Genomic DNA, 17,309 nt, shown 5'->3' with positions numbered 1-17,309 from the left:
AGCAGTCAAGGAGGGAGACTTCATTGAGCATCCACTTCACATGCATAAACCAGTTTCACCCTCCCGTTAATCTTGGGCATTGCCAGCTTCTTACTTGTTCATGGGAAATAGAGGCTCAAGATCAGTTGCCTAAGCACAGAGCTAGAAGTCAAAGAACCTGTATGAGGTTGAAAAGTTGGCGCCACTGCCCTTTATCAGCTGCTCATTTACTTCAGAGCACACGGATGTGGGTTACACAGCTCCTTCAGCTGGGTCTGTAGAGAGCTGGGACCTCATCCCTCCCTGCTCCCTGCTTCCACTTGAGGGTGGGTCCCTGCAGACCCTGGAGGTCTCCAAACCGGAGAGCTCGATGAGACTTCTCAACTATGGTTTCTCTCCCTTTCCAACCTGCAGGAAAACATATTGTCACCGGCGATTGAACTTTCTGGAATCCAAGTTCAGCCTTCATGAGATGTTAAATGAGATGTCTGAGTTCAAAGAGTTGAAGAGTAACCCCCACCGAGACTTCTATAATGTGAGAAAGGTGTGTTCCTGGGCCGGGGTTCAGACCCCTTCCCATCGCTCTTCTAACCTACAGGGATGCCCTGAGTCGGTCTGGGGCTGGTGCCCTTGTGTGGCCTTCCTTGGCCAGAGCAGGTGATGTGTGTGTGCAGAAGGAAGACCAGCGTGCTACCTTCTGTGTGTTAGACCATCATGCCCCAGATGGTACGTGATACCCATGTTGTGCATCTGTTGAAATGTGTCCTCTACCTTGGAAAATAGGCATGACCTGTTCATTGGTCATCAGTTGAGGCCAGGTTATTTTTAAGGTAGAGGATGTATTAAATTCATCACGGAGAGAAAAGACTGTTAAGACCTCTTTGGACTTGGGAGTTCCATATTTTGCTTCCTTTGGAATCAAGTGTATTTAAAGAAAAATATGTGCTCCCCCTCTGCCCCTCCTAGAGTGGATGAGAGGGCTTGGCCTGGACTCAGGTGGTAAATGATCTCAGTTTCTGGCTTTTCCATTTTCTTCCACTTAACTAATATACAGAGAAGCAAGGGAGTAGTGCTAAGCATGGGGCATTTGCTGTTGAACAAGAGTCACTTCTTTTAGGTGGGCCCAGGGAGGATGTGGATCCTCTGGGAAAGCCCAGCTCAGGTGGGCAGCACTCAGCAGTGGGAGACGGAAGGCTCCATCTGGGGAAGCCTCAGGGTCCTGTCTGTTAAGCGTCATGGAGTCTGCCATGGACTCCCACTTGGATGGGATCCTTAAGAAATGAGAGTTTGGCTTCAGCTCCTGGGCTGTGAGGCTTCTGGACGTGTTTGGGGTTTTCCAGACAGAGGCGAATGGATGTACGTAGACACCACCTACCTGGCATTTTCACCTTCAAGCACCGTGTTCCTTCTCTGTGAACCTAGGTGTTCATACAGATGGGTGCCTCCGTGTCTCTGTCAGCTCCTCTCAGCCCTGCCCAGATGCACCCACATGTCCAGCACCGGCCAGATGAGTGTCCAAGCTCAATGCAGTCCTGCCCTCTGGATGTATATGCTCTAGGCCTGACTGCTTCCTGTTGCCTGGGGCCGAGGTGGCCTTGCTGACAGCACTGGTTCCCACACTGTTGGTTTCTGAGGTGGGGCCCAGTGGGTATTCCTGGGCCAACCAGCTGCTCTATAGCCACGATGTGGGAGAGTCCTTATGGGGCTGTGTTACATACCAGAGCCCATCCTCAGGGTTCCCTGTCTCTCTGGGGTTAATGTGCTGTCTGGACAGAGATGGCCTTGACCCCTGTGCTGTGACGCAGTCACCTGTTCTCTGGCCCCATAGTCAGTCCATAAATCCAGGTCTGCTCTGAGTTCAGGCCTGTGCCTGCCCCTCCCCGCCTCCTGGGAGCTGGCTATTTTATCTTACCCTGGAAGCATCTACTATGCGGGGAGAGCTGGCTTTCTGAAATCCAGGCTGGGCTGGGAGGGTGGCCTCCACGTTCCCGAGGTGGCTGGCAGAGTCCTGGGGGCACCCTAGGGCCGGGCTCCCAGGAGCTGTGCATGGCCATGATGTGGGCAGTATTTGTGAAAGCACCTGCAACATTGCAGCAGGTCATGGGTTACGACATCATGAGGCCAGCAGCTGTGTAACTGAGATAACTGGTTTCCGCTCAGAGCTAAGAATGAGAGGCTGAGTGTGTTTGCTGCTTAGGAGTTGGGTAGAATTAGGCCATATTCACTCTTGCCAAAGTGTCATATCAAGGGTAGCAAATAGGTTTCATCTTCTGTGCCAAACAACCAATTGGAAGTGGCTACCTCAGGCTGCTCCCAAAGCTTAGTGAAAAGAGTGCTGTGATTGATTATTGGTGTCCACCATGGGTATGGAATGGTCAGTGTTGGCTCAGGAGCCAGGTTTGGCCAGCCCTGTTTGGAAACTCTAATGTTGTTTACTAGACCTGGGGGTTAGATGAAAGAAGGAATGCATTTGGATCTTACGATGAATTGAAAACACTGACATCTTTTACTTGTTCCAAAAACAATTGTCTTGGAGATTTTGGAGTGTGGATGCTTCCTGGGTGGTCCAGTTGTTTTCCTCCCTCATCTTGTGACTCGGGGGTGGGGGGGGGGGGTAAAGACAGACTGTACCCCCTGCAGTGTGTCACTGGTAAGCTAGAGGACATGACCAGAAACCCCAGAATGTGCTGAGTCATGCTGAGGTGGTGACCTTCTTTGGGACTGAGCCAAGCTGACCTTCTTTTGTGCCTCCACATGAGCCCAGCTCAGCCCTGAGGTGTCTGAGCCTTTACACGGTGCTTTTGGTGCTTTGAATGGCTGCGTTTCTCTGATGTCTAGTGGTCTATCTTTCTGGATTAATGGCAGGAAGGGCCTTGATGAGTGAGTGATGTGGCCAACAACATGGGCTGCCTGGTATAATGCCCAGAGAGGTTCAGTGGATCAAATGTCTGGTTTGGCATGACTTGGTGATGCCCGGTCAGCGGGACAGCATTCCCAGGCCTGAGGTCAGCCGCCTCTTCACCCCAGCCCTGGCAGAGTGCCCAGTCAGCCGCAGTAGTAACTGCAGAGTGTGGCATGGCAGCCAGCTGCACTCTGGCCTGTGAGGCTGCTGCCACCCTCCCCACGAACCTCCCTTAGGTCCTTTGGGCTCTTGGAAGGGGGACCAGGATGCCCACTGTGACCTCAGGTTATCCGCAGCTTAGCTCGGGCTCTGTTTCTTTGGGGCTGGCATCTGAATGGAAGGCTCAAGAGAGGTCAATGGGTAGAGTGGGATTTTGTGGGACAGTTGGTGGGCCTTGAGATTATTTGAGGATATGGACATCATCAAAATTATTGGAACCTGTTATACCGGTTCATTTGTTTATTTGGCCATCCACTGATTTAAGTAATACATTGTACCAGGCTCTAGAGCAGCGGTTCTCAACCTGTGGGTCGCGACCCCTTTGGCGGTCGAACGACCCTTTCATAGGGGTCGCCTAAGACCATCCTGCATATCAGATATTTACATTACGATTCATAACAGTAGCAACATTACAGTTATGCAGTAGCAACAAAAATAATTTTATGGTTGGGTCACAACATGAGGAACTGTATTTAAAGGGCCAGAAGGTTGAGAACCACTGCTCTAGAGACTTACATGCACTGGACATGGTCCCTGTCCTGTCTAGTGAAGGAGGAGCCAGGGAAATATTGGAGCGGATCAGAGGACATGTACAGTACAGGGAGAGTCTGTGCCGGCTCCCGAGGTTGGGTTAGGAAGACTCATCAGCTGTGCTTGGGGGATCAGGACTAGCTTTCAAATGGAGGTTTTAGGAAGTTTTCAGGTGGCTGAGATTGACGAGGAAAAAAGAAGGAATTCCAGGCTGAGGACATGCATGGGCAATGATGTGGTGTGGAATAGCATGGTGCCAGGGGCACCTGGCAATAGTGTGGTGTGGCTGGAGCATAAAGCAGGGCCCTGGCAGGGGAGAGGTAAGGTTTGATGTAAGCCTGGAATCCCAGGCTACGGAGCTTGAGCTTAATCTTGAAGACACGAGGGGCACTGATGTTTCATTAACAGAAGTAGCCGGATCCAATCTACAGCTTAAAAAGATTTCTAGATGCTGGAAGGAGTTGAATTGTGCAGCAAGGCTGGAGAGAGACCAGTTCCAAAGTCTAGAGAAGAAGTGGGGAGGGGGCATCCAGGCATTGGCGGCACCCTGAGGGTTGGACGTCCTAACTCTTGTTGCCAGAGGAGGCGGCCCGGCTCACGGGTTGGGGTATGCTGTGTTGCAGGTGGACACGCACATCCACGCGGCTGCCTGCATGAATCAGAAGCACTTGCTGCGCTTTATCAAGCACACGTACCAGACGGAGCCTGACAGAATCGTGGCCGAGAAGCAGGGCCAGAAGATCACCCTGCGGCAGGTGTTCGACAGCCTGCACATGGACCCTTATGACCTCACTGTGGATTCGCTGGACGTCCACGCGGTGAGTGAGCTTCTGTTCCAGGGCCTTAGGCAGTCCCGGCTGGGGAATCAGCCGCCTGAAAAGAAAACATGATTGTGCTTGGAGAGAGGCTGACTTTGCAAGCAGCTTTTTCTTCTAGCCATGGCGACTGTGAGAGATAATTTGGCCTCAGAATAACTGGCTGGGAGCAGCCCTGGGCCAGGGGACAAGAGTATGTGACATGGAGTCAGGCAGGTCCCAGTTCTATTTCCACTTCGGTCACTTAGCAGTTGTGTGCCCCTAAGCCATTCACTTAAGCTTTAATTTCCTTGCCTATAAAATGCTTAATGCAACATGCCTATTGACATTTCAGAGTTATTAAAATACTAAATGATGGTGCAGCTACATAGTAATGGGGTTTCCTCAGCAATTCCACTCCTAAGTATGTACCCAAAAGAACTGAAAGCAGAGACTAAAACAGATACTTACACATCAATGCAGCATTATTCACTATGCCCCAAAGGTAGAAGCAACCCAAGGATTCATCAATAAATGAATGAAAAAACAAAATGTGGTATATCCATATAATGGAATACTTTTCAGCCTTAAAAAAGAATAAAGTGCTGACATCTGCCATAATGTGGATGATCCTTGAAAACATTATGCTAAGTCAAAGAAGCCATATACAAAAGGACAAGTAGTGTATGATTTCACTTGTGTGAGGTACCTAGGATTTGCAAATTCATCCAGACAGAAAGGAGAATAAAGATTGCTAGGGACAAAAAAAAAAAAAAAAAGAAAGAAAGAAAAAGAAAAAGAAAAAAAAAGATTGCTAGGGACTGGGGGAAGGGAGAATGTGAAGTTATTATTTAACTAGAGGCTGGTGCATGACAATCATGCTCTGGAGGGGGGCATCCCTCAGCCCCTCCAGACACCCAGGGGAATGTCCAACTGCTGGCTTAGGCCCGCTCCCCGCGAGGGGTCCTTACGCTGCCGCGGAGGCTGGAGAGGCTCCCGCCACCACTGCTGCATTCACCACTGCTGCACTCGGCAGCCCTGAGCCTGGTTTCTGGCTGAGCAGCATTCCTCTTGGTAGTGCACTGACCACCAGGGGGCAACTCCTGTGTTGAGCGTCTGCCTCCTGGGGGTCAGTGTGCATTATAGCTACAGGTCAATCCACCATAGGGTTGATTTGCATATTAGCCTTTTATTATATAGGATAGGTACAAAATTTCAGTTTTACAAGATGAAAAGAGTTCTGGAGATGGATGGGGGGGATGGTTGTACAACAATATGAATGTACTTAATACCACTGAACTGTACACTTAAAAATGGTTATGATGGTAAATTTTGTGTTATGTGTATTTTACCCACAATAAAAAAATCTGTTGCATAAACAAACGAAACACTGAATGCGATAAGGGTGGAGAAAGTGCATTATGAAATTTAACTAGTAATAGGACATACTTTATTTTTATTTTTTAAAAAAATATATTTTCATTGATTTCAGAGAGGTAGGGAGAGGGGGAGAGAGAAAGAGATAGTAACATGCCCCATACAGGGAATTGAGCTGCAACCCCAGCATGTGCCCTGACCGGGAATCAAATCGTGACCTCCTGGTTCATAGGTCGACACTCAGCCACTGAGCCACACTGGCTGGGCAGGGCACACTTTATTAATCATTCAATAGTTTAGCATCCTCTGCTCACTCAGTCAGACATGCTTTTAGCCGTAGCAGCTTAGAGCACAATGCCCTGGTCCTCCTTCACCAAGGGCCCCCCACAAAAGGACCCCAATGCTGACAGAGTGAAGATGCATGGTCCTGGCCCCAGGACATTTTGATTTTATGCAAGAACTGACAGAGAAGACCTTTCAGTGTGGCCCTGTGTCAGATCACCTTGTAAAGGCCTGGAGAGGGGAATGGCTGTGGTGGCCGTAGAACAAAGCGGTGAATCTGGCTGTGGCCCCCTCTCTCCAGGGCCGGCAGACATTCCACCGCTTCGACAAGTTCAACTCTAAATACAATCCTGTGGGGGCCAGTGAGCTGCGTGACCTGTATTTGAAAACGGAAAACTATTTGGGAGGAGAGTACTTTGCTCGGATGGTCAAGGTGAGTGGGCCCGCAGCCTCTCCAAGCCCTCCTCAGACACCTGCCAGCATCTGCCCTCAGAAGGGGGTTGCGTTTGGCCTCCTTGTCATCTTCTCCTTCCCGAATCCCTGCCCACCCACCATCCAGCTCCGGCGAGCTCAGGTGCTCAGGGGCCCAGTGCTCTGGCCCCGGCTGTCGGCTCCGAGTGTGGACAGGCTGGTGCTGAATGTGTCCACTGTGTGGACTGTGGGCAAGAGGAGGAGGAGGGTGTCCACCCTGAGAGCATTCACAGCACCCAGCCTTGCTGCCCTGTCTATTTGCAGCCTGAGCTTGGCTGGGAGCAGCTGAGCTCCCTGGGGAGCCGTGTCTGCTGCCTGGCCTGGTTATGCTGTGATGGTGCAGACCCAAGGCCTTTCTCTCCAGGAAGGAGCCTCTGCTGAGGCGAGTGAGTACTTGCTTGGCAGCCAGGTGATGTAGATGAGGCCTCCCCAGCCTGGGAGCAGGTGGCTGAGGGAGCTGCAGGATCCAGCAGCCGGGGTGCTCGTGGCCTGACCTGAGCTCTTCTTGGTGCCCAGGAGGTGGCCCGGGAGCTGGAGGAGAGCAAGTACCAGTACTCAGAGCCCAGGCTCTCCATCTACGGCCGCAGTCCCGACGAGTGGCTCAACCTGGCCCACTGGTTCATCCAGCACAAGGTCTACTCTCCTAACATGCGCTGGATCATCCAGGTGCCCCGGATCTAGTAAGTGAGGCGGCCCCCTGCCTGCCTGTACCCCCTGGGCCCCCCACCTGTCCCGCTGAGTCTGCACTATTGAGACCTGTTCCAGTGCCCACTTAGGCCTCTTCTCCCAGGGACTTTCCTATAGGAAGGGGTGCTCAGCAGGGATGTCGTTGTGACAAACTCTTACTCTTTAAAGAACATATGTGCGCAAATGCCTGGTGGGAACTGCTGCCCGTCTTCTCACTGCAGGATGCGGAGGTCCTTTTGGGTGAGCACCAGGGAGTTGGGCAACTGGTGGCCTGCATTGCTGGCCCTCCCCTGGATCTGACTCAGAGACCACCACTGTCCTCTCCAGCTGTCTGGCTGATGGGGGCGGGGGGGTCATGGCCCCTGGGCGGACTGGGGCCTGTGCTTTAGGGGAATTGAACTGAGTGGCAGAGAGTTTGGATCCCTGGGGAATAGGAAGACTCATCTCCGTGGTCACCCTGATTCCCTCCACCCTTCTCCCAGTGTGGCCTCTGGCTTGAGAAAGCTCTCGGAGGGGCTTGGGTAGGTGCCGAGTTTGCCAGCCAATGCTAGTAGTGCAGATGTTGCTGGGAGTTGGAGAGGAGGGGAAGGACAATGTTCAAGCCACATCTCTGCCTCCACTCAGGGTGTTTTGTTTGAGTGGGAAGTGACTGAGGTCGATCTCAGGCCAAGGGGGCTGTTGGGTCCACCTTGATCGTCGTCTTCACTTTCCCCAGTGACATATTTAGGTCAAAGAAGCTGCTGCCAAGCTTTGGGAAGATGCTGGAGAACATCTTCCTGCCCCTTTTTGAGGCCACAATCAACCCCCAAGATCACCGAGAGCTTCACCTCTTCCTGAAATATGTAAGTGTGGGTGGTGCCCCGGCGATGTGCGTGGAGGCGGAGAGAGGAGAGGGTTCCCTGTGGGCCATCAGGCTCCCCTTCTCAGGTCTATCTCTCCTGTGCCCAGGCATGGGGTTGCCAGCCCCACCAGGCTCCTCAGGGGCACCCTGGGGCTTGGGTGGGTGCTGGGGTGGGCAGCACAGGGTAGACTGAGGAGTCAGTGCCTGGCCAGGTGGGGCTGGAAAGACTGGGTCCTGCGCCAGCAGCACCAAGCAGCAGCCTCCGGCTTCTTTAGAGACGCAGACATTTCAGCTCTCCCGCTTTTACTTAGAAAGACGGTCCTCACACCTTAAGCACACAAGCCTCACACAATATATTTATCTTCCGTGTCTGTTTAGTTCCATGCGAGAGGGAGAGAAGGGGCGTAGGAGACCTAACCAGAAAGGGCATCGTGGGGCAGGCGCTGGTCAGCTTGCTCTGTGTGCCTGGCATAGAGGTAGCTGAGGGCAGTGAGAAGCAAGGTCAGTATCTGGTGGAGGTTCTGGGGAAGATTTCTGACAGGGAGGCAGGGGAGATTCCAGAAGGCTGGGGTCATGGGGTAGGGGTGGTTGAGTTTGTGAATGCCTGTGTGTGGAGGGGCGGGGAGGCTACCAGGACCGGGTTTCAACAAGCTGAGGGACATCACTGAATCTGTTTTAGACAAACACCGTCCTGGCTGCTGTGTGGTGAGTGGCCTGGAACAGAAGGTGGCTGGAGGTGGGGGAAAGGGTCAAGATGAGTCAGGGGCCTGTTAGCAGTCAGACGGATGGGGGCTTGAACTAGCCGTACAGCCCGCTACTGCTGCTGCCTGCTCCGGGGCCCGCACGTGACGCGATCCTGCTTCAGCCTCATGGCTGCCCTACTTTACACCATGGTTGGTGTTAATAATAAGAGTGTTATGTACTAGCCGTGTGTTGGACCCTGTGTTGATAATAAGCAGCATTATGTGCTTGCTGTGCGTCAGACCCTGTGCTAGGCGCCCTCCAGGGACTGTCCCATTTAATCCTCACACCAGCCCTACGAAGCTACTAGCTCCAGTTTACACACGAGGAGATAAAAACGGAAAAGTGGCAGAACTGGGACTCATATCCAGGGGCCTGACTCCCGAGCAGGTGTTGTTATCCCCATCCCAGACGGCCTCCTAAGTAAGAAAAGTGTGGCTTATGCGGGAGGCAGGCCAGGACTCCGGGCAGCGTGCTGGGCATGGGTGTAGGTTGACAGGACAGGGTGGAGCCTGAAGGTGGGCTACAGGGAGAGGTCCAGGGGGCCTCCTGGTGCCTGGGGTCTTGGCGGGGGTGCACCTTTCAGGGGCCATTGCTGACAATGGGGGAAGAGCAGACTTGAGCAGGAGGAGGAAGAATTAAGGTTTGTATATATTTTGTGCTTGAGGCCTGTGGGAGGTCCAGTTCCAGGCCCTGCATCCGTTGGTATAGAGTTCAGTAGAGGGGCTGACGTTACCCCCATGCCCGGTGAAGCTGGAGCTAGTGGGGACAGAGCAGAACTTGAGTCCTCCCGGTCCTCATGCCCGTCCAGGTCATGCCGAGAGCTATGGGGGGTGGGGGGGTGGGGGTGGGGGACCTTGTTCCTTTGACACATAGGGCTCTGTGACGGGGAAGATTCTGCCCAGCCCCTCGTGGTCCCTTGCTCCTTTGGGAGAGTCTGGCAGACCCACCTGGGGCCAGTGTGGAGAGAAGTGGGCAGTCTTTCAGGGGCCCTTCCTAGAGCCCCACTCTGGCTGAGTGTAAGGAGGGACACGTGTTAGCAAACTGCCCCACATGCTGGCTAAGAGGCTGTGTCTTCACAGGTACATTTATGGTCAGGGCCTGACCTCTGGGAGCAGGTGACTAGGAAGCCGGTGCCTAGGGTGGGGCCATAGGGCATAGTCTGGACCCCAGCCGAGGTGTAACTGAAGTGGAAGGTGGGAGTCTCCGGAGCTTCGCTGACCTGGCTCAGAGGGCAGCTCCCGGGAAAGAGGCAGTGCGTAGAGCCACCTCCTCCCAGAGCCATGGCTCAGCCCTCCAAGGAAGCCATATTGGATGGGGCCCACCTTGGCCTGTTTGTGAAGTATCCCAGCTGTTTTTACGTGACTACACCTGGGACATGCCCTTGGGCACTCTCCACCTACAGCCCCGGAGTCCAGATGTTGAGCCCATCTAGGCTCAGAGCCTGTGGTCTCTGGCTAATCGCCTTGGCTCTGGTTTGCTTGCAGCCCAGCCTTCCCTCACAGGGCCACTGAGTATTAAATCAGTTGATGTGTGGTAAGTGCTTCAAGCAGGGCCTAATGTATAGTAGGTGCATGGGACATGCCTGTCCCCTTCCCCTCAGAGCTGCTGTCCCTGCTGCTGATGGCAGGACTGCTGGCTACCCTGCAGCGCTGGCCTCCTCCTGGGCACAGCAGAGGAATGAGCAGTGGGTAAGGCTGCCTCGCTGTTCGCCTGGCCTGAGTGTCCCCTCGCCATCACCACCATCACACAGGGGCTTAGCACTCTCCAGTCTGGCCCTCTGGGTACCTTTGGAAGCCCTGGAGGAAAGATGATGGCATTGTGCCCACTTCCCATCCCATCCCTGGGGGCACTGTGCGTCAGGTTGGCTCTGGGGTCCCCAGCTGAGGCATAAACCTGAGAGGCCCGGCCTCCAAGGCCTCCGGCAGCTCCTCTGCCTTGGCTTGATGTAGGGCCCCTCGTCCCACCCAGGTGACAGGGTTCGACAGTGTGGATGATGAGTCCAAGCACAGCGACCACATGTTCTCGGACAAGAGCCCCAACCCGGACATCTGGACCAGTGAGCAGAACCCGCCCTACAGCTACTACCTGTACTACATGTATGCCAACATCATGGTGCTCAACAACCTCCGCAGGTGGGTGAGCTGCCCTGCACCCACGGCCACGGGCCCCCAGCCTCCCACACAGGGCCAGGTACACAGGCAGTCACACCCACTACAACAGGCACAATCAGTCATACATACCATGAGGCCAGACTCCAAGCCTGCACACACACACACACACACACACACACACACACACACACACTAACACCTACATGTGTACCTGCCTGTACCTGATATGATACAAGCATAGGACGTGCCAACACACATGCAAGTATTCACACGTGCAATCATTCATGCAACAAATTATTGCACCTGCTACGTGACAGGCACTGTCCTAGGCACTGGACACATTATAGGGAACAAAGCAGACTAAGCCCATGCCCTCATGGAGCCTGTACCCAACGGTCTTACAGGCCAGGCTCCCACCAGGGCACACACGCAGATGAGGCACACATGGCAGGAGTCAGGCGCCCAGCGCACAGGACACTGAGCCGTCCATACCTCTCTCTGCAAGTCTAGCACCCCTCCCGCCCCTGCTGGGCATGGGGCCTCACTCGTTTGTGGGGTGGAGGTTTTGAATGAGACTCTGATGGAAAGAACATGGCCTGGTGTTGGGTGGGGGCAGTCTGGGCTGAGCTTTTGGACTTGGGGCTCTAGTTCTAGCTCTATCACTGACCTGCTCAGTGGCTTCTAATGTCTCACTCCACCTTCTGGGTTCTCTGGGTTTGTCCATTGGTGTAACAGAGAAGTTGGACTCAATGATTTCTCACGGCTTTTCCTGCTCTGAAGGTCTAGGAATCTGGGCTGCAGGCCTGGTGAAGAGGGGAGGGGAGGAGTGGGTGGAGGACAGGGCAGTCTCCTCCTACCACTAGGCTCCCTCTGTTCCCCAGGGATAGCGCCTCTTGGCTCTGAGGCATTGGGCCTGGCCTCTGCATTTTCGGAGGGGCGGTTTTCAGGGTGCCCTGCGTCAGCTGGGTTACTGTCTCCCCTGGAGTAGGCCCTGAGCTAGGGGTGCAGGCCCAGCCTGTGGGGTCCTGCACAGTGTGGACCAGGGGTCCTTGCTGACCAAGAGCCTGCCTCACTTGTTCTGCAGGGAGCGAGGTATGAGCACGTTCCTGTTCCGGCCTCACTGCGGCGAGGCTGGGTCCATCACCCACCTGGTGTCTGCTTTCCTGACTGCCGACAACATTTCCCACGGGCTGCTCCTCAAGAAGGTAACCAGCCATTCACAGACATCCGCCTTCAGCGACAGCCCTGCCCTGGGCTCCCCTGGGGAGGAGTGGGATCTCCGGGCTCGTTTGCCCCTGGGAGTCTCTGGGCCTTTTCCTGGGCAGGGCTGTCTGTAGTCATTTTCATTTCATATTTAATTATGAAAGTGATATTATAAATATAACACAATTTGGATTTCCAACAAATGGAAAAATGGGAAGAAAAACCCCACCCATATTGCTATTGCTTTAATAGAAACAGCCATTTATAGCTTTTTAGTTTTTCCTATTCCATCTTTTTTTCTTCCAGAGCATATTTCTAAATGCTTATTATAAACAGAGGTTTTTATTCTTCCTTGTCCCTTAATTTTATTTAACAAGCATTTTTCTGTGCTGCAACGTATGTATGCTCCTCATTCTAAAGGCTGTTGGAAGGACGGCCTGCATTTGGATGGTCCATCTTTGATTCAACCATCTCTAGTTGCTGGGCAGAGAACCAGCTTTTTGCTGGTGTAAATAATGCTCCCATGAACTCTGTGCATGTGGTCTGCGCCATTGCTTGGATCGCTTCCACAGGGACGATGTTTGCTCAAACTGCTCCCCTGCTGTGGTCCTGGGAGGTCTAACCACCTGTCACATTTCTGTGTGGGGTGGGTACTGTACCAAAGAAACCTCTCTAGCCCAGTTAGGTCTGCCCCTTCCCATCTGCTGGAGTGTTTATAGCCTCAACCTGAATGTTTGCAGTCAAAGCAACAAAACCACCAAGTGGGGCATCTTCCAGACTGACCACTGAGGTCAGCGCCTGGGGAGGGCAGCTGAGTATGCAGCTTGGGGTCAGCTGGGGCATGCAGCTGCCCTGAGCTATGCCTCCACTTTGGGGGCAAAAGGGAGCACTTCCAACAGTGGCAGGAGGGCAGACCCAGGGAGAGAGGGGCATGTGATGTAGGAATGAGGTGATTGTTGAGGTCGGGGAAAAGGAGGGACGGGATGTCCTGGCTTTGGGGAACTGGGGCTTGCCTGGGGACTTGCACAGACACTGCTCAGACCGCTGGCTTCCACTGATGATGCTTCTCCCCTCCCTTCCTCCCTGCTCACCCTTACCCTCCCCACCCTCCCCTCTCTGGCCCGTCACCTGAGTTTGGTGGTTCTTTTGCAGAGTCCGGTGTTGCAGTATCTCTACTACCTGGCTCAGATCCCCATCGCCATGTCTCCTCTTAGCAACAACAGTCTGTTCCTCGAATACTCCAAAAACCCTCTGAGGGAGTTCCTGCACAAGGGACTGCATGTGTCCCTCTCCACCGACGACCCCATGCAGTTCCACTACACAAAGGTGAGGACTTTAGGGGAGGGGAGGACTGCAGGTCCTACCAGCAGGCACCGGTCCTGGCCTGGCCTCTCACTGCAGTGCACGGCTCAGTTCTGCTGTCAGGGTGAGGGCAGTGGCCCCGTGAAGACAGCAGGTCAGCTCCTGGTGAGGGAAGGAAGTGTTCTTCCAGGAGCCCTCTTTTGGGGGCTTTGAAATCTTGAAGGTACAATTTCATTTCCTTGCCTTTCCCTATTTCCCCTTTCTTTGATTTACTAGCTCCGTGACGCTGGTAAAGTTAGTTGATGTTTCTGTATCTTATTCTTCTTCATGTGTAAAATAGAGAAAAAATTGTCTCACATCTACCTATCAACTGTAGTGTGAGGAGGCTTCATTAAGATGGTGAAGAGCCTAACAGAGCATCTGTACATAGCTTGTATTCAAAATGTTGGCTACCATTTTTCTCAATGTTATTATTATTACACTTTGGACTCTGGGGAAAGGGAAGAGGAAGGGAAAGGCAATGTCATGCATGGGGACCAGCCATTAGTGAGCCAAACACATTTTGATGGTATTGATAAGACAGCCACCGATTAGTGAAAACAGAAGTCCCAGAGTCTTCTAGGACAGGCTCTCCAAGCTTTGGTCTAAGATCCCTTTATACTCTCAAGAACTGAGGCCCTCAGAGAGCATGAGTTATATCTAGTGATAAACCTATTAAAGGTTAACATGAATAGCTATTTTTATGAAAAATAACCATATTTCCTAAAATAAAAAAATACTGAGAATGGCCTTGTTTTACATTTTTGCAAATCTCTTTTAATGTCCGGTTTAATAGAAGACAGCTGGATCCTCATATCTGCAATCTGTTGTGCTAAATTGTTTCTACCAAAGTATAGGAAGAAAACCTTCCCCTTTCCAACTACATATCTTTGGAAAAGGGAGGACCTTTTAAAAGGCCTTGGGGACCCCCAGGGATCCTGGGACCACATCTTAAGAACCGCTGCTGTGAGATACAGAGGCAGTGGGGTAATGGAAGGGCTTGGGTTAGTCAGACATTTCACATCCCAGAAGATAAAGTGATAGCACAGCCCACACCCAAATCCTTTGGGGATTACACTGTCTCACAGCTGATACTGATCATTTCTCCTTATTTAAGGTTCCATCTCTGCTCTTAGTAGTGTACCCAGATTAACTTTGACTTTTGGACAATCTTAAGGAAATGGTCTGTTAAATAAATAACAAACTATGAGCAGGTACTAAAGGTGTGCCTGTCCCGGGAGACTGTCCCAGGAGAGCAGGCTGGTGTCCCCATGACCAGCACAGGGCTTCAGACACGTGCTGTTAACAAACACCTACGTAGGGGTTCTTTCATCTATCTCTCCTTAGTAACCTGAGATTTCACACACAAAAAATCTTAGGGGGAGGACGTTGTTCGATTATCCAGGTGCCAGTCATGAAAGAAAAATTAAATCTGCAACGTCTGATGTTTGTAGCTTTGGCAATCTGTGCAGCACTGAAATGGATATTCTGCCATCTAATACATTCACTTTTGGGGGAATCTAGGAAGCACTTATGGAAGAATATGCAATTGCTGCTCAAGTGTGGAAGCTGAGCACGTGTGACCTGTGTGAGATCGCCAGGAACAGCGTGCTGCAGAGCGGCCTCTCACATCAGGTACGGTGTGGCGGCGCTGTCCCTCCTGGCCTTTCAACACGTGCACAGTGAATGCCTGTTGACCCGGTACTTTCTAGGCTCTGGGATCAGTGATGAAGGGGACAGGCAGGGTCTCTGTCACATGTTCTAGGGGAGAACCCTGGGGAGGAGACTTTGGAATTTTCCTGGTTGCTCTGTCACCTTTTCCAGACCTCTACTCAAATGTCACCTCCTCAGAGGCCTTCCCTGACCACCCATTCAGCAATAGACACACTTACCTTTCTCTATCTATTTACTCTTTCCTTCATAATATTATTACTGATGTTGTAATATGTAGTTACGTGTTTTTGTCTTTCCCTCTGGAATGTAAGTTCCATTAGGGCAGAGGCTGTTTTGTTCAGCATTATATCCCTCGGCCTAGAATAGCCCTGGCACACACTAGGCCCTCAGTATTTTTTGACTAGAGGAGGAGCACCTAGGTTGAATAAGAAACTCTAGGGATGGGACCTGGACATCAGTAGCTTCTTACAGCCTCCTGGGTGATTCTGACGTGCAGGGTTGAGAATCATTGCTCTGGTGGCGCAGGTCCCGGGTACCTCCTGAGTGATGTCGCTGGTACAGGAACAGGGCTGCATCGGTGTTGCTCTTTTGATGCTGATGCAGAGGAGTTAAAGGCTGCAGATTCAGTGTGTGCACTCGGTTCCTCGGACTGGCTCTCCCCAAACTCCAGACTGTCTGCCTTTGCCAGCTCTGAGGAGGGACTTCTTAAGAGTCTTCACTTTGCCATTTTCCTCACCAGCAGGAATCTTTCCTTTCTGATCAAGGAAGGCATAGTCAGAGATGAAGGGAGTGAATGTGGTTGTTAGGGTGACATCCCTGAGGACATGGGGGCCAGGAGGAAATTCGTAAGAGCCCCATGGGGAAAGATGCCCTGATGGGGGACCTGCTTCAGGGGCACGTCTGATTTGGCGTGGCTGAGAGCCAGAGCTGCCGTGTGGCTAGAGAACGGAATCTAAGGTGTACTGTTTGATTTGTATTTCTCTTGGGCCACAGGAAAAGCAGAAGTTTCTGGGACAAAATTATTATAAAGAAGGACCTGAAGGAAATGATATTCGAAAGACAAACGTTGCTCAGATCCGGATGGCATTCCGATACGAGACCTTATGCAATGAGCTCAGCTTCCTGTCTGATGCCATGAAATCAGAACAGATCACAGCCCTGACCAAGTAGGTCGAGCACTGGACATGCATTTTAACTTCCTGGTTTAATTTCACGTCTGCTGTGATTAACAGTGGTCAAGATGCCACACTAGGACTTTCCTCCCGGGAGAGGATGCCTCTGAAGAACCTTCAAACCTAGTGATTTTGGTTGTACCATTCACTTTAAGATCCGACATGTCCACTTCTGTTAGTATTTCTGAGTAATAGGTGGTGACTGCTCCTTGGGGATCTGGGAGATAGTTGTCTGTACTCATTCCTAATTTTCCAAATATTTCTCTTGAAACCGCTAATGCTTGCATTGTTAGGGCCAGGATCTTCCACGGTTCAAGTGGCTACTGACATGGGGTCCGTGTGGTTTTCTGCCATAGTCCGCTGTAGGCCGTACAGTCTTTGTGGTAGTTGTTCATTTCGGCCTCTGGCTGCCTTAAACAAAATCAATTTCAAAGCTCCCTGTCATAAAGGAGCTACTTTGAGAGAATTAAAATAGATAACCTCTGCCCTGGCCAGTGTGCTCAGTGGAGAGAGTGTCGGCCCCTGAACTGAAGGGTTGTGGGATCAATTCCGGTCAAGGGCATGTACCTGGGTTGCAGGTTCCTTGCCCCAGTTGAGTGTGCAGGAGGCAACCAATTGATGTGGCTCTCTCACATCAATGTTTCTCTCTCTCTCCTCCTCCCCCCTTTTCTACTCTCTCTAAAATCAATGGAAAAAATATCCTCGTGAGGATTAACATAACAACAAAAAACCTTTTTCGCATTTTTGATGAATTCTTAAAACTGTTTTATTTAGACCTCCTCTCTCCTTTCTACTTAGGAAGCCAAATGTGCACATTGAAACAGTCCCTCCTATTCTGTGTCTTGGTTTCCTCATCTGAAAAGTGAGGGTTTGGATTAGATGAGAGGTTTTCAAATGGAGGTCTTGAATCCCCCTCCCAATTTCCTGGTGGGAGAGGGCAGGGGAGTGAGGTTCTGGGTGTTACCTTTGCTTCTTCAATGG

At 51.9% G+C, this 17,309-nt stretch overlaps 1 protein-coding gene across 12 annotated transcripts in view; it reads left to right on the top strand.

Moving 5' to 3' along the window:
• The window catches only part of AMPD3 (adenosine monophosphate deaminase 3), a 48,182-nt gene extending 31,241 nt beyond the window's left edge, over positions 1 to 16,941 (top strand). For 4 of the 12 annotated variants that reach the window (XM_006089628.3, XM_006089631.3, XM_006089627.3 and 1 more), the window contains exons 6-15: positions 394 to 523; positions 4,255 to 4,449; positions 6,386 to 6,517; positions 7,072 to 7,235; positions 7,958 to 8,084; positions 10,796 to 10,959; positions 12,023 to 12,143; positions 13,294 to 13,467; positions 15,007 to 15,117; positions 16,150 to 16,811. In XM_006089628.3, the coding sequence (XP_006089690.1) occupies positions 394 to 523; positions 4,255 to 4,449; positions 6,386 to 6,517; positions 7,072 to 7,235; positions 7,958 to 8,084; positions 10,796 to 10,959; positions 12,023 to 12,143; positions 13,294 to 13,467; positions 15,007 to 15,117; positions 16,150 to 16,326 (1,495 nt within the window). In that variant the 3' untranslated portion in view covers positions 16,327 to 16,811. Of the gene's footprint in view, positions 1 to 393; positions 524 to 4,254; positions 4,450 to 6,385; positions 6,518 to 7,071; positions 7,236 to 7,957; positions 8,085 to 10,795; positions 10,960 to 12,022; positions 12,144 to 13,293; positions 13,468 to 15,006; positions 15,118 to 16,149 lie in introns of those variants that run through there. The other 8 variants (XM_023754542.1, XM_006089626.3, XM_023754543.1 and 5 more) reach the window with 8 other exon arrangements.
• Positions 16,942 to 17,309: the final 368 nt, after the last annotated feature.

This window comes from Myotis lucifugus, unplaced genomic scaffold, assembly GCF_000147115.1.
Source record: "Myotis lucifugus unplaced genomic scaffold, Myoluc2.0 scaffold_61, whole genome shotgun sequence".
Classification (NCBI taxonomy): Eukaryota; Metazoa; Chordata; class Mammalia; order Chiroptera; family Vespertilionidae; genus Myotis; species Myotis lucifugus.
This window is presented reverse-complemented; position numbering and strand designations above follow the sequence as displayed.